The sequence below is a fragment of the Odontesthes bonariensis genome, chromosome 7, assembly GCF_027942865.1.
Source record: "Odontesthes bonariensis isolate fOdoBon6 chromosome 7, fOdoBon6.hap1, whole genome shotgun sequence".
Lineage (NCBI taxonomy): Eukaryota > Metazoa > Chordata > Actinopteri > Atheriniformes > Atherinopsidae > Odontesthes > Odontesthes bonariensis.
Genome location: NC_134512.1, coordinates 29,377,055 through 29,388,261, shown reverse-complemented (window position 1 = coordinate 29,388,261; position 11,207 = coordinate 29,377,055). Strand labels below are relative to the sequence as shown.

Genomic DNA, 11,207 nt, shown 5'->3' with positions numbered 1-11,207 from the left:
TTCAGAAGTGTAAAAGTAAATTATAATAATAATAATACATTTTATTTATAACGCACTTTACATTTACAACAAAATCTCAAAGTGCTAATTCAAATTCCACGTCTTTGAATCAAGCCTCACTTTTTGATTGAAATCTACTCACAGCTCAGTAAGTAATGCACAGTTTATGTCACGAGCATGTGGTATTGCCTTGTGATACTTGCTGGCCTGCTTACCAGAAGCAAAGACAAAATACTAATCATACATACTTATTACAGTAGCCCTGCACTACAGTGTGTGTAACCAGAACAAGTATATTTCGAAAGAGTGAAAACTTCAACTAAGCCAGTACAATATCTGGGGAAACCTTCGCTATCTGCAGCTGGGCTGTAAAAGATCAAACAAAGCCAAGTCAGCATGTTCACAACTCGAAATAATCTTTTTCTTGGCAAGAAATCTGAAGAAATTCCCAGAAGAGTGAGTTAATGCTCCCGCATGAGAACTGCCCACCTGCCACCCGAGGATATTAAGAGACTAGAGGAACTGATGTCTGACACTGAACAGTCCTGAGGCACAGACAAGATGAAAGGTCTTTGGTTTTTGTTGGTGCTTGTGGCGGCGGCCAACGCAGAGAGAATCTTTGCTGGGTAAGTTAATCATCCCACACTTGCAGTGATCTTATTGTGGTTGCTTTAGCATTCATTATGTGACTGCTTAGTGCTGACTTTGGAGTGACTCACGCAGTTTATCTTATCAATCCTCTCTGCTGCTGCATCCTATTATGAATATTGTTGCCTGAGTGGAAGAGTTTACATTGTTGGAATGATAATGTGCATGTGTGATGAACAACATCTCAGTCAGCATTTGTGTCAAACAGCAACCAGTACCCAGAAAACACTGCTGCTTTTCCACAGAAATGTATCAAGAATAAAAGGGTTGGTGTACAAAAACCCCATTTCCATGAAGGCTGAGAAATTTTCTAAAATGCAACAAAAATATAAATCTGTTATTTGACTGACAAAAGTCCAAACATGTGTCCATTCTTGGTAAGTACAAAATATCAGCAGCTCAACAGTCCACGGTTGTTGTCTGAGTCTCCTCTTCGTGATGCACCATACATTTATAGGAGACAGAGCTGGACTGCAGTTAGGCCAGTCAAGCACGCACACTCTGTCTGTGAAGCCATAACAATCTAAGTAATGCAGATTTTTATTTTTATTTTTTTATATTTTTGGGGGCTTTTTATGCCTTTAATGATAGGACAGTTGGAGAGAAACAGGAAGCAGGGGGCAGAGAGAGGGGGAAGACATGCAGCAAAGGGTTGTCCGGTGCGGGACTCGAACCGGGGCCAGCTGCAGCGAGGACTGTAGCCTCTGTACATGGGGCGGCTGCTTGTAATGCAGAATTAAGTCTGGCATCGTCTTTGCTTAAATTACCGCTGTGGTAGCATATGTCCCCCCAAAATTCCCGTATGCATCTTTTCATCAATGTACCTGCACCCGTGTGTAAGGCACCCATGCCATGGACATGATGCACCACCATACCATCACAGACACTGGCTTTGGGTAACAGAATACATGTCTAGTGTCTTTCAGTACATCTGAGATAAGCTTGTGCCCAGTAAACTTGGCAGATGCCTTATATAATACAGTTACAGGTAACATTTCTGGACACAGTGGTGGACTTGAGTGAAAATGTTTTCTCCTTTTTTTTTTTCTTCTTACTTCACAATGTTTTTCTGACCGAGAGTGGGACAGAGTGGTGAGCTCCAACCCGGCCTGGTCTTGGAAAGACTGAGCCTTTAGTGGGTGTTTCTTTTGTACTCCATCGTGATACCTTCACCTACCAAAAGTGAAATCTTCCAGAACATGTTACCTCTTCGTTCTATAAGCTTTTCTATTTTTCTTTGCCTCTCCCTCAGCTTTTAAAAGTATGTTTCTGGCATCAAATGCTCGATTTGTCAAAATTTTTCTGTTGAACAAAGGTTCAAACTAATTCTACCCTTTATTCATATGTTGCATTTTAGAAAAACATCCCAACTTTTCTGTAAATACAATATGACTCACAGCCACATATATTCCTGTTATAATAATTCTGAAGTCCCCCCCTAACAATTTGCCACAAAACTTGATGTAGTCTTTGTTATTTATTCAAAAATATATAAAGAAATTAAATAATACCTTCTCAAATACCTACTAAAGTTACAGAATGACATTGGCAGGAAAAAACTAAAATGATAATACTGAGACACTAAAATGAATCTCTTTCAGTGATCAGGTGATAAGGGTGAATGTGCAATCAGAGGAACAGATCCAGCTCCTGCAGGCTCTGGAGACTGAAGAGGAGTGGGGGGTATATACACGCTGACACGCACGAACAGAACACACACACACATGCACACGCACAGGACTACATTTACGTTTTCCTCAGCTGCTTGTACCAAACTATTATTTAGCAGCTGTTTTGCACTCTGCACTTTTTCCATATTTTGAAGGAAAAGAATAGATTCCCAAATCATCCCCTTCTATTCTGTTTTATATAGAATAGAAGCTTTATCTATCTCTCTCTATATATATATGTTGTTGTGAAATGATTGTATGAATGAATTGTATGAACTATATGAATTCTTATTGGCTCTTTGATTCCAGCTGGACTTCTGGCTCCACCCTGTCTCCACTGAGCTTCCCATAGACATCCGAGTGCCCAGCTCTAGTCTTAGCTCTGTGGAGGAGTACCTCAATGCCCACAACGTTCCCTTCTCTGTCATGATTGCCAATCTCCAGGTTTGTAACCTCCAAGGTCCAGAATTGGGTTTTGAGAATGAAATGACACAAGCTGTGAATTCTAAATGTCTTGCATGTCTATTTCAGGAGCTTCTTGATGAGGAGAAAGCTGAGATGGAGGAGAACCAGATGAGGGAGCGCAGCACCAGGAGCTTTAACTTTGGAGCCTATCACCGTCTGGAAACAGTAGGCTTACACTCCAAAATGCCTTTTATTTACCCCAGTGGAAATCAACTACAAATGTTTTTTATTATAACTCAGCAAATTTTCATGAAATGCTGACAGGGTAACAGAATACCGAACGATTAAATTTAAGACGGGATCATGGTAGGATCTAACTCTTGTCTTTTTAAAAGTAATTTAAAAGGATTTTTATTTCAGTCATATTGTATGAAGTGAGTTGTCAGTGTCTGTAAGAAATTGTGATTGATAATCTGCCTTTTCAGCTCACGGTCTCTTGTTGCTCTTCCCTGAGAGAATCCAGATTTTATATTGGATCCCCACTGGAGAACTTAAATACAACATCTGTGCAGTGTTAAAGGGGAAGTTCATTTTTTTTATTAAAATGGACCTTATTTCTGGCATAAAATACATTCATCTACACACCGATAACAGTTTGGTAAAATTCGGCGTCCTTCGGACGCTATTTAGATTACTCGAGATCCGCATATATCCATATAACGGGAGAGAAAAGGGCATTGACAATACAGCCTCTAAATAAGCCATTATCTGTTTATATTTCACCAATACTTTAAGACGAATGAATGAATGAACGTGTACTATTGCACTGTTAGTTCAGAGCTGCCGTGCTGTTGTTATTGGGGGCTATCTGGGGCTTATAGGGGGCTTTCTACACACGCGTCTAGTGGGATGACGTCATCGACGCGCGCTGCAGCACAGCTTATTTACTCCGAGCTCTGTGACAGTCGGCTATCTACACACAGAGTTTGTTACTGCTAGTTTTGTGCAACATGTCAGGATATTTATCAGACTTTGACGATGTGGACGACGACTTTGAGTATGATTGAGTGAAATACCTATTATGCAGCAGCGCGCATCAATGACGTCATCCCACTAGACACGTGTGTAGAAAGCCCCCTATAAGCCGCCCAATAGCCCTCACTGTTATCGGTGAGTAGATGAACGCATTTTATGCCAGAAATAAGGTCCATGTTTAAAAAAAGAGTGGCTGTCCAATTACATGGCCGAGTCAAGCTGTAACTCAACTGAACTGGCCAACATGGGAGGAGACCAAACCATGACTGATATGAAGGCATATCACATATTTACACATATTTACTATTTCAGGTCATGTCAGCATTGACAGTATTTACTTCAGATTCTGAAGTGTGTTTTGAGAACGTCTATACAGTTTCAGACAGGCCAGATCTGTCTTTCGCTAGTCGTCCATTGTTCCGTCAACGCAAGCCGTATCCAACGCATTCATCACGGTAGCCGTCCACTATTCCGGCACGTCAAGCCGTACCCAACGCATTCAATTCATTTTCAATGAAATCCGGCCGATCGTTGTCGCCGTGCTCGCAAAGCATGCTGGGATTCCGGCATGGCGAGCGGGGGACCTGCGGAACTTTATGCAAATTTGCCACGGCAGACGGAGTGCGTTATCCAATGACAGTAGATCATGTGATCTCCTGTGTCGCAGCAGCAGCAGCACAATAGCAGCTCTCCTCGCTCGCAGATCGGGATCCATGGTGCAATATGAAATAATGTTCCATTGCTGACGATTTATACACATTAATTTCCCTCTAAAACTCAAATTTTTAGAGGAAGAAACTTCGGTTGGTTAAAATCACAAGTTATTTACTTTCCCCCGGAGCCATTCTACACGCCCCTCTGTACACACCCACTGTAGTAGCAACACGGCGAGACTAGGCATCCAATCCGGCGAGTTAAGCTGACGTGCCAGAACAGTGGACGGCTACCGTTTGTTGTAAACTTTGATCTGTCTTCATACAGATCTACAGTTGGATGGACACCCTAGTTGCTCAATACCCAAAGCTGGTCACCAAGCAGGAAATTGGCAGATCCTATGAGAACAGGCCCATGTACATCCTCAAGGTACGGTAGTCCTACTTAGCCCCTTACAAGACAACACCAGCATTGCATGCATTTCACAGGACTGATACAGTTGTCACTGTGACACGATTGGGTCGATATAAATTTCAAACTCTTCCTCTGCTAAAAATCAAGTTTAAAATCATCTACATTTCTACATGTTATAATTAGAAGGAGATTTCACAGGTCGGAATCAGTGATGAGCAGAGACAAAAGGTAAAGAGTAACAGATTTATTAAAAAGGGATAACAAAAAGCACTCAGGAAGACAACTCGGGATCTGCATGAGGACACACAGGTAAGTCTGGGAAAACAAAAGTCCTTAAAGGTGAGTTATCCATTGAAAGGGAAAAAAGTACTGACCAGTCCGATGCCGTGCAAAAACTAAGGCTGGCTTTTCCAGGAAAGGGGCAGTGGCAGAGGCAGTAGTGGTTCCAGGTGGCTGTTGTTCAGTGATCCAGTGATCTATTGCTCTGGCTAAGGAAATATTCTTTGAATCTCCAGTGTACCAGTAACATCTTCAAAAATACCTCCAATGTTCTACATAGAGTATAGGAAAAGAAGCAGTCCTGACTTCTTGCAGGGTGCACCTGTACAGATATTTTGCATGCACTGTGAGGAACTGATACAAGAAGCTGATACAAGCAAAATGGAGAAGACAGCAGAGGCACGGCCAAGTGGGCTGCAGGAGCTTGTGAGAAGCTAGCCAATGTAACTTAGAGAATTAGCAGGGAAGTTGCTTGACCATGAGCTTGACAGCAAGCCAGACTATTTCTCAGGTGTACACGGTGGCACTAATGGAGCTAAGCTAGTCGTATGAGCGAGGTCAAGGATTTAGCCAGGAACTCGTGAGCTAGTTATCACTACCTGGGATCTCAGAGTTGTGGGCTCCCTTTGCCAGGAGCTGAAGACTCGCTCGGCTTACTGTCTGAGCTGGGAATTTACTTGCTGCAGCTTTTGTCTGATAAGCGCTGCTTATCTAAAATTGATGACAGCCATAGAAAGTGAATACAGATGCAGCCACTTAGTCCTGCTTCTCCCAATCAGAAGCAAGTCATTTTCCAGCCAGTTTTATCCCCAAGAAACAGCTGGTAAATGAATGGCCCATGCGCGAAACAGCCAGCCATTCAAAGCGGGTACTTCTGTACATTACTATTCTGATAGTTCCACTTGCACATGACTTTGTATAATTCAGCTTACTCTTTTTGAGAATTGTTCTTTGAGATTTGCTAAATTACCTCAATGTTAGAAGCGCAGAGGGGAGAGTTTGATTTAACAAAATAGTTCCCAGCTCTTAAACAGTATCATCTTGTGCATAAAGCCTATAAAAATACCTGTTAACTTGTTTTTATTCTTCCGTTTGAATTCTTTAGTGGCAGTCTGCTATTGGAGACCAAGGTATTAAAGCTTGCCTACAAGATTATGAGTTTGACCCTGTCAACTTTATGTTTAGTTCAGCACTGGCGGCTACAAGCGCCCTGCTATCTGGATCGACACTGGTATCCACTCCAGGGAGTGGGTGTCTCAGGCTACAGGAGTGTGGACAGCCAACAAGGTAAAGCATTTCAACCAGGATGAGTAACAACTACTCTACATAAAACTCTCAACTTGTACGTATAGGCTTCCTCTTTTAGGATTTCCATAAAATCCAAGCTTTGTGTTCTTGCTCAGATTGCCACAGATTATGGTAGAGACGTCTCCCTGACCTCCCTTCTGAACACCATGGACATTTACATGCTCATCTTGGCCAACCCTGATGGTTATGCTTATACTCACAGCAATGTATGTCACCACCACTCAATTCATACTGGATTTTGAATTAGTTAGCAAAACGAGACAAAACATGGTTTTGTTTTGTTTTTTAATTTAAAATCATGCAATATTTGAAGCACCATTTAATGTGTCAGCAGAAAAATAAAGATGAGGATTAACTGATGTTGTGTAAACAGGACCGTATGTGGCGTAAGACTCGCTCCAGGAACTCAGGCTCTGCGTGCCGTGGAGTGGACCCCAATAGGAACTGGGATGCAGGCTTCGGTGGTCAGTACTCTACCGATTTTTAATCATTTCTTTTATTTAAGCAGGCAAAGGGGATAGTTTTATCTGTAAAAGTTTCATATCATCTGGGATTTCATAATCACTGTAATCATTTTCAAGGGTGACATATGAACATGTCGTCTTTGGTCATTCCTAAAAGAGTGACAGGTGTTGCTGCAAGGTACAATAGTGCCCCACCAATCCAAAGTCAGTAAAATCTCCCTGAAGGTTTTTGATTGCCTGATGGGGTTTTGATTTCCTTGTCTCAGAATCCCACCAGGAGTTCTCCTTGAGAATTTCCTAAGTATCCCCACTTCAATTTCCCCGCTCCTGATAACTACTCTTTATTTATTTCATTACCTTCTGAGAAATCAGCCATCTGAAAAGCCTCTTTGCTCTGTCCTTCTGGTCCTTGTCCTGCTTTGTTGACATCAATTTTTTTTGTTTGTTTGTGGTTTTAATTAATTTTTATGAGTGATAGTAAGCTGCTTAGGTGAGCCCTTGGCTGCTGATTGTTGGCACAAGGTTTGAGAAGTCAAAGTATTTATTAAAAACTTTTCAATTTTAATCACCTGGCCCCATCCAAACAATAAATGTGAATGTCCCACAGTCCTGACAAGATATGAATCAAAGGTTAAAGTTAGTTGAGTTTGACTCCCTTGAGCTACCCAAACATTTGTACAACACAAAATAATACTATAAACTTGTTTGAAAGGCTGAAAACAAGGTTTTGTCTTTAGATTGGTTCTTTTTGAACAACTTTTTTTAAATCTTCTACTCCCTTAAAGGATAAGACCGTTTTTTTTTACATTGGGCCCTTGATTTCACATTATAACATGATGTTCTACTCACCCCTGCTTGTTGTTGAACATTTGGAGCTGTTCCGAAGATATTTGAGAGGCGTCTGGCTGCTCTCTTGAGATATTCGGCCATGAAACGGTTTCCTATGGGCAAGCTTATACAGGCACAAACTATGCTGTTTATAATTTATTAATTACTGTACATTAGCACTGATAACGTGGAGGTGCGTTGCTTACTTAAAAAAATCCGGGTTACTGTAATTTTGATTTTTTTGTCGTAAAGTGGGTGTTACTGACTTGCTCGTGGTGCTACTGCCACAGACAGCCCGCAGACCTGCTGCCTCTTTATTCATTCGGCTAAAATTCAAAATTAGTAACCCGGATTTTTTTAAGTAAGCGACGCACCTCCACGTTATCAGTGCTAGTGTACAGTAATTAATAAATTATAAACAGCATAGTTTGTGCCTGTATAAACTTGCCCATAGGAAACCGTTTCATGGCCGAATATCTCAAGAGAGCAGCCAGACGCCTCTCGAATATCTTTGGAACAGCTCCAAATGACCAACAACAAGCAGGGGTGAGTTGAACATCATGTTATAATGTGAAATCAAGGGCCTAATGTCAAAAAACCGGTCTTATATTTTAACTACTTAAAGCTACATATTTCGACCAGGGTCCTGTGGAAAAAAATGCAAAATTTTGTAATAAATAGATACAAATATAAAGTCACCCATATGTAAAAACTTTAACAAGTTACTAAATTGCTTATTTCCTCAAAGGTTTTGGATAAATAAATGCATAATATTGAGAGGTAGGGGTATAATATTAGTAGCACCCATGAATGAGGTTGAGGCATTCCAGTGCACTAAAATTAACTATGACCACTGAGCTAAAGCACACGTGTAACTGAGATAATGTTGAAAAATTATATAAGTTCATGTGTTTACAACATGTATGTCAAGTACAAGTCTGTGAACTCCCATCATCTTATTGAATTGTGATATATATAAAATCCTATTTCCACCTGTCAGACCTATAATCTCTTCAGAATTGATGTTTTAACTCAAAATCTGCTCTCTAGGCCCTGGGGCCAGTAAAAATCCCTGCTACGATTCCTATCACGGTCCCTCTGCTCACTCTGAGATTGAGGTGAAGAATGTGGTGGATCTGATCAAGAACCATGGCAACTTCAAGTCCTTCATCTCGGTCCATGCCTACTCCCAGCTGCTCATGTACCCCTACGGCTATACCTGCATGGACGTGCCCCATCAGCCTGAGTTGGTAAGAACAGAAAAAAATATTTGAGTTATTAAAGAGGCAAACATGGCCAATTAAGTCTCAAGGCATATTTCAACTCTAAACAAGGGTTTTTAATTGTAGCTGCTATCCTATGAAACTGTAATAACAAGGCAGATCTTCCACATCAAAGAGGCTGTAAAGTTTTCTTTGTACAGTGTCAGTATCCTCCAGGGTTCTGGTATGATAAGCCGATCTAAAACTAGGCCCTGCACCATGCTTTTTAACTCCAGAATACATTGACAGCAATATCTTGGGATTGCATTTTCTCTCCTAATTAAAGTTTTATAGCTGAAATTTTTAATCATTTCCCTCAAGGTTGATGAATTAGAAACTCATCACTGTGCATTCATTTTTCCTCCCTTAACTCAGCTATCTTTGCTCTTCGTGTTTAAGCAGTGCAAATGAACTCTGGGAATATGTCTAATGGACCCATAGTCCTGTGGTCATTCATGCACAACTAAACCCCCAAACACACACTAATAGCTTTGGGGTATAATGATAAAACTGCTATAATTTGTGTGTGTAGCCTTGAGGTTGCAGAGATTTTCTCACACAGGTTCCCTCAACAGAGGCTTTCCATTTGACTTGGGTGTTTTTGTTATTTTCTTTTTTGTGTTCTTGATGTCCTTGATGTCCTTTTGTTCTTCATACACCACCATATTGTACACTTTTCAAACAAATCTGCACTTTTTGCCCTCCTGCAGGACTCTGTTGGCAGAGCAGCAGTACAGAAACTCACCTCCCTTTATGGCACCAGGTACAAGGTTGGAAGCATCTGCAAAATCATCTGTAAGTATCCATGTCTCCTTATTCGTTCATGCCACTATATGTGACCAGAAATGAAAAAGTAGCGAATGATTTCTCATCACTTCCTCTCCCCACAGATCAAGCCAGTGGTGGGAGCATTGATTGGGCTTACAATATGGGCATCAAATACTCCTATGCCTTTGAGCTAAGAGACACCGGTCGTTATGGTTTCATCCTGCCATCCAATCAGATCATACCCACTGCTACAGAGACTTGGCTGGCCCTGAAGCACATCATGGAGTATGTCCGTGACAATCCTTACTAGAGGCTATATAATTGTGGATGGAAGACGTGTGCTAAAATGACTTGACTCATCTTTCATTTTGTTACAAATAAAGCCATGAAAGCAATGTTTGTCTGCTTTTCAACTATTCTTATTAACCTTCCGTATACATGTAAGACATACTTGTGAGGATTTATGTCGGATAAGATTAGCTCATTAATCAATTATAATTTCAGAGCTATCAATCATTTTATCTAAATGCAATATTAGACATTTAAATATCACACTGCACTCAGCAGCAACACATTTGCCAAGTCTGGAGTGGATTGAATGAATGGCTTTTAAGTTAGGCATACAGACTAAGATTCCCTCATTCATTATTGAAACATGATAACGTCAATTTTCCTCCTGTATGTGATGATAAAACGTCCAGTTCAAATAAATCTGATTTTCTAATAACTCTTATTCCCTAATCTATTAATTTTGCTTTAAGATGTACAACTTTCAGTCCAATTTTAACTTGCAAAGATTGGCTACTAACACAGTGCTTCGAACTCAAGCATTTTCAAAAGTGCAAAAGATTAAAAGCCCTTCTACTGTCATTAAAAAGACAAGGTAAAGGAAACAGGCTCAGTTGATGGCAGTACAAAACATGGCGGGAAAATTGTTTTATTCATTTGAAACAAAAAAATATCATTCTACTTTATATTCAGCTTAAATGTAATTCATAGTCTTTTTGCAGTCTAGTTCTGAGACGAACACTGAACATGTTTTCAGATGCAGCTTAGACTGAGTAATTACTACTGTATGTTCATTTAGTGTCATTTAATTCCAGAAACTTTGACGTTAAATCCTCAGGAGCCAAGAAAATGAGAAAAAAAAAAGGTTTGCAATAAGCTTAGAATATTTTAATCACCACCAAAGAGCTTGCCAAAGGAATCTAATATGTATTTCCACTGATAGGCCTCACTTGACCATTTTTTTAAAAATATACTTGAACAGAGAACTTAAGAACGTAAGCATTTGCAGTTATTTGTAGGTGATGTTTAGTGTGACACACCCATTAACTTGGTTTAAAACCGCTTTCTAAATTGTATTTTTTTTTTCCCGCCTTTGCTACTATGCCCTCCGAGTCCAGTATTTCCGCTTGGACACTTACAGTTGCAGAGTAGCTGCTACATGCGCCTCCCGCGGTTAGATTAAG

General features: G+C 40.4%; 1 protein-coding gene across 1 annotated transcript; it reads left to right on the top strand.

The window, feature by feature from the left end:
- The first annotated feature begins 545 nt into the window (after window positions 1–545).
- On the top strand, window positions 546–10,080 carry cpa4 (carboxypeptidase A4). The gene is made up of 11 exons (XM_075471082.1): window positions 546–626; window positions 2,250–2,331; window positions 2,628–2,762; window positions 2,850–2,948; window positions 4,740–4,841; window positions 6,291–6,392; window positions 6,509–6,619; window positions 6,787–6,877; window positions 8,756–8,955; window positions 9,678–9,762; window positions 9,858–10,080. The coding sequence occupies exons 1-11, from the start codon at window positions 562–564 to the stop codon at window positions 10,043–10,045; spliced, it is 1,260 nt and encodes a 419-aa protein (XP_075327197.1). The 5' UTR covers window positions 546–561; the 3' UTR covers window positions 10,046–10,080.
- Window positions 10,081–11,207: the final 1,127 nt, after the last annotated feature.

Excerpts from the sequence above, each read along its gene's own strand:
- cpa4 (XM_075471082.1), top strand. The coding sequence starts at position 562 with ATGAAAGGTCTTTGGTTTTTGTTGGTGCTTGTGGCGGCGGCCAACGCA. Across the intron at positions 2,949-4,739 it reads CCTATCACCGTCTGGAAACA|ATCTACAGTTGGATGGACAC; the intron begins GTAGGCTTACAC and ends GTCTTCATACAG. Across the intron at positions 6,393-6,508 it reads GAGTGTGGACAGCCAACAAG|ATTGCCACAGATTATGGTAG; the intron begins GTAAAGCATTTC and ends GTTCTTGCTCAG.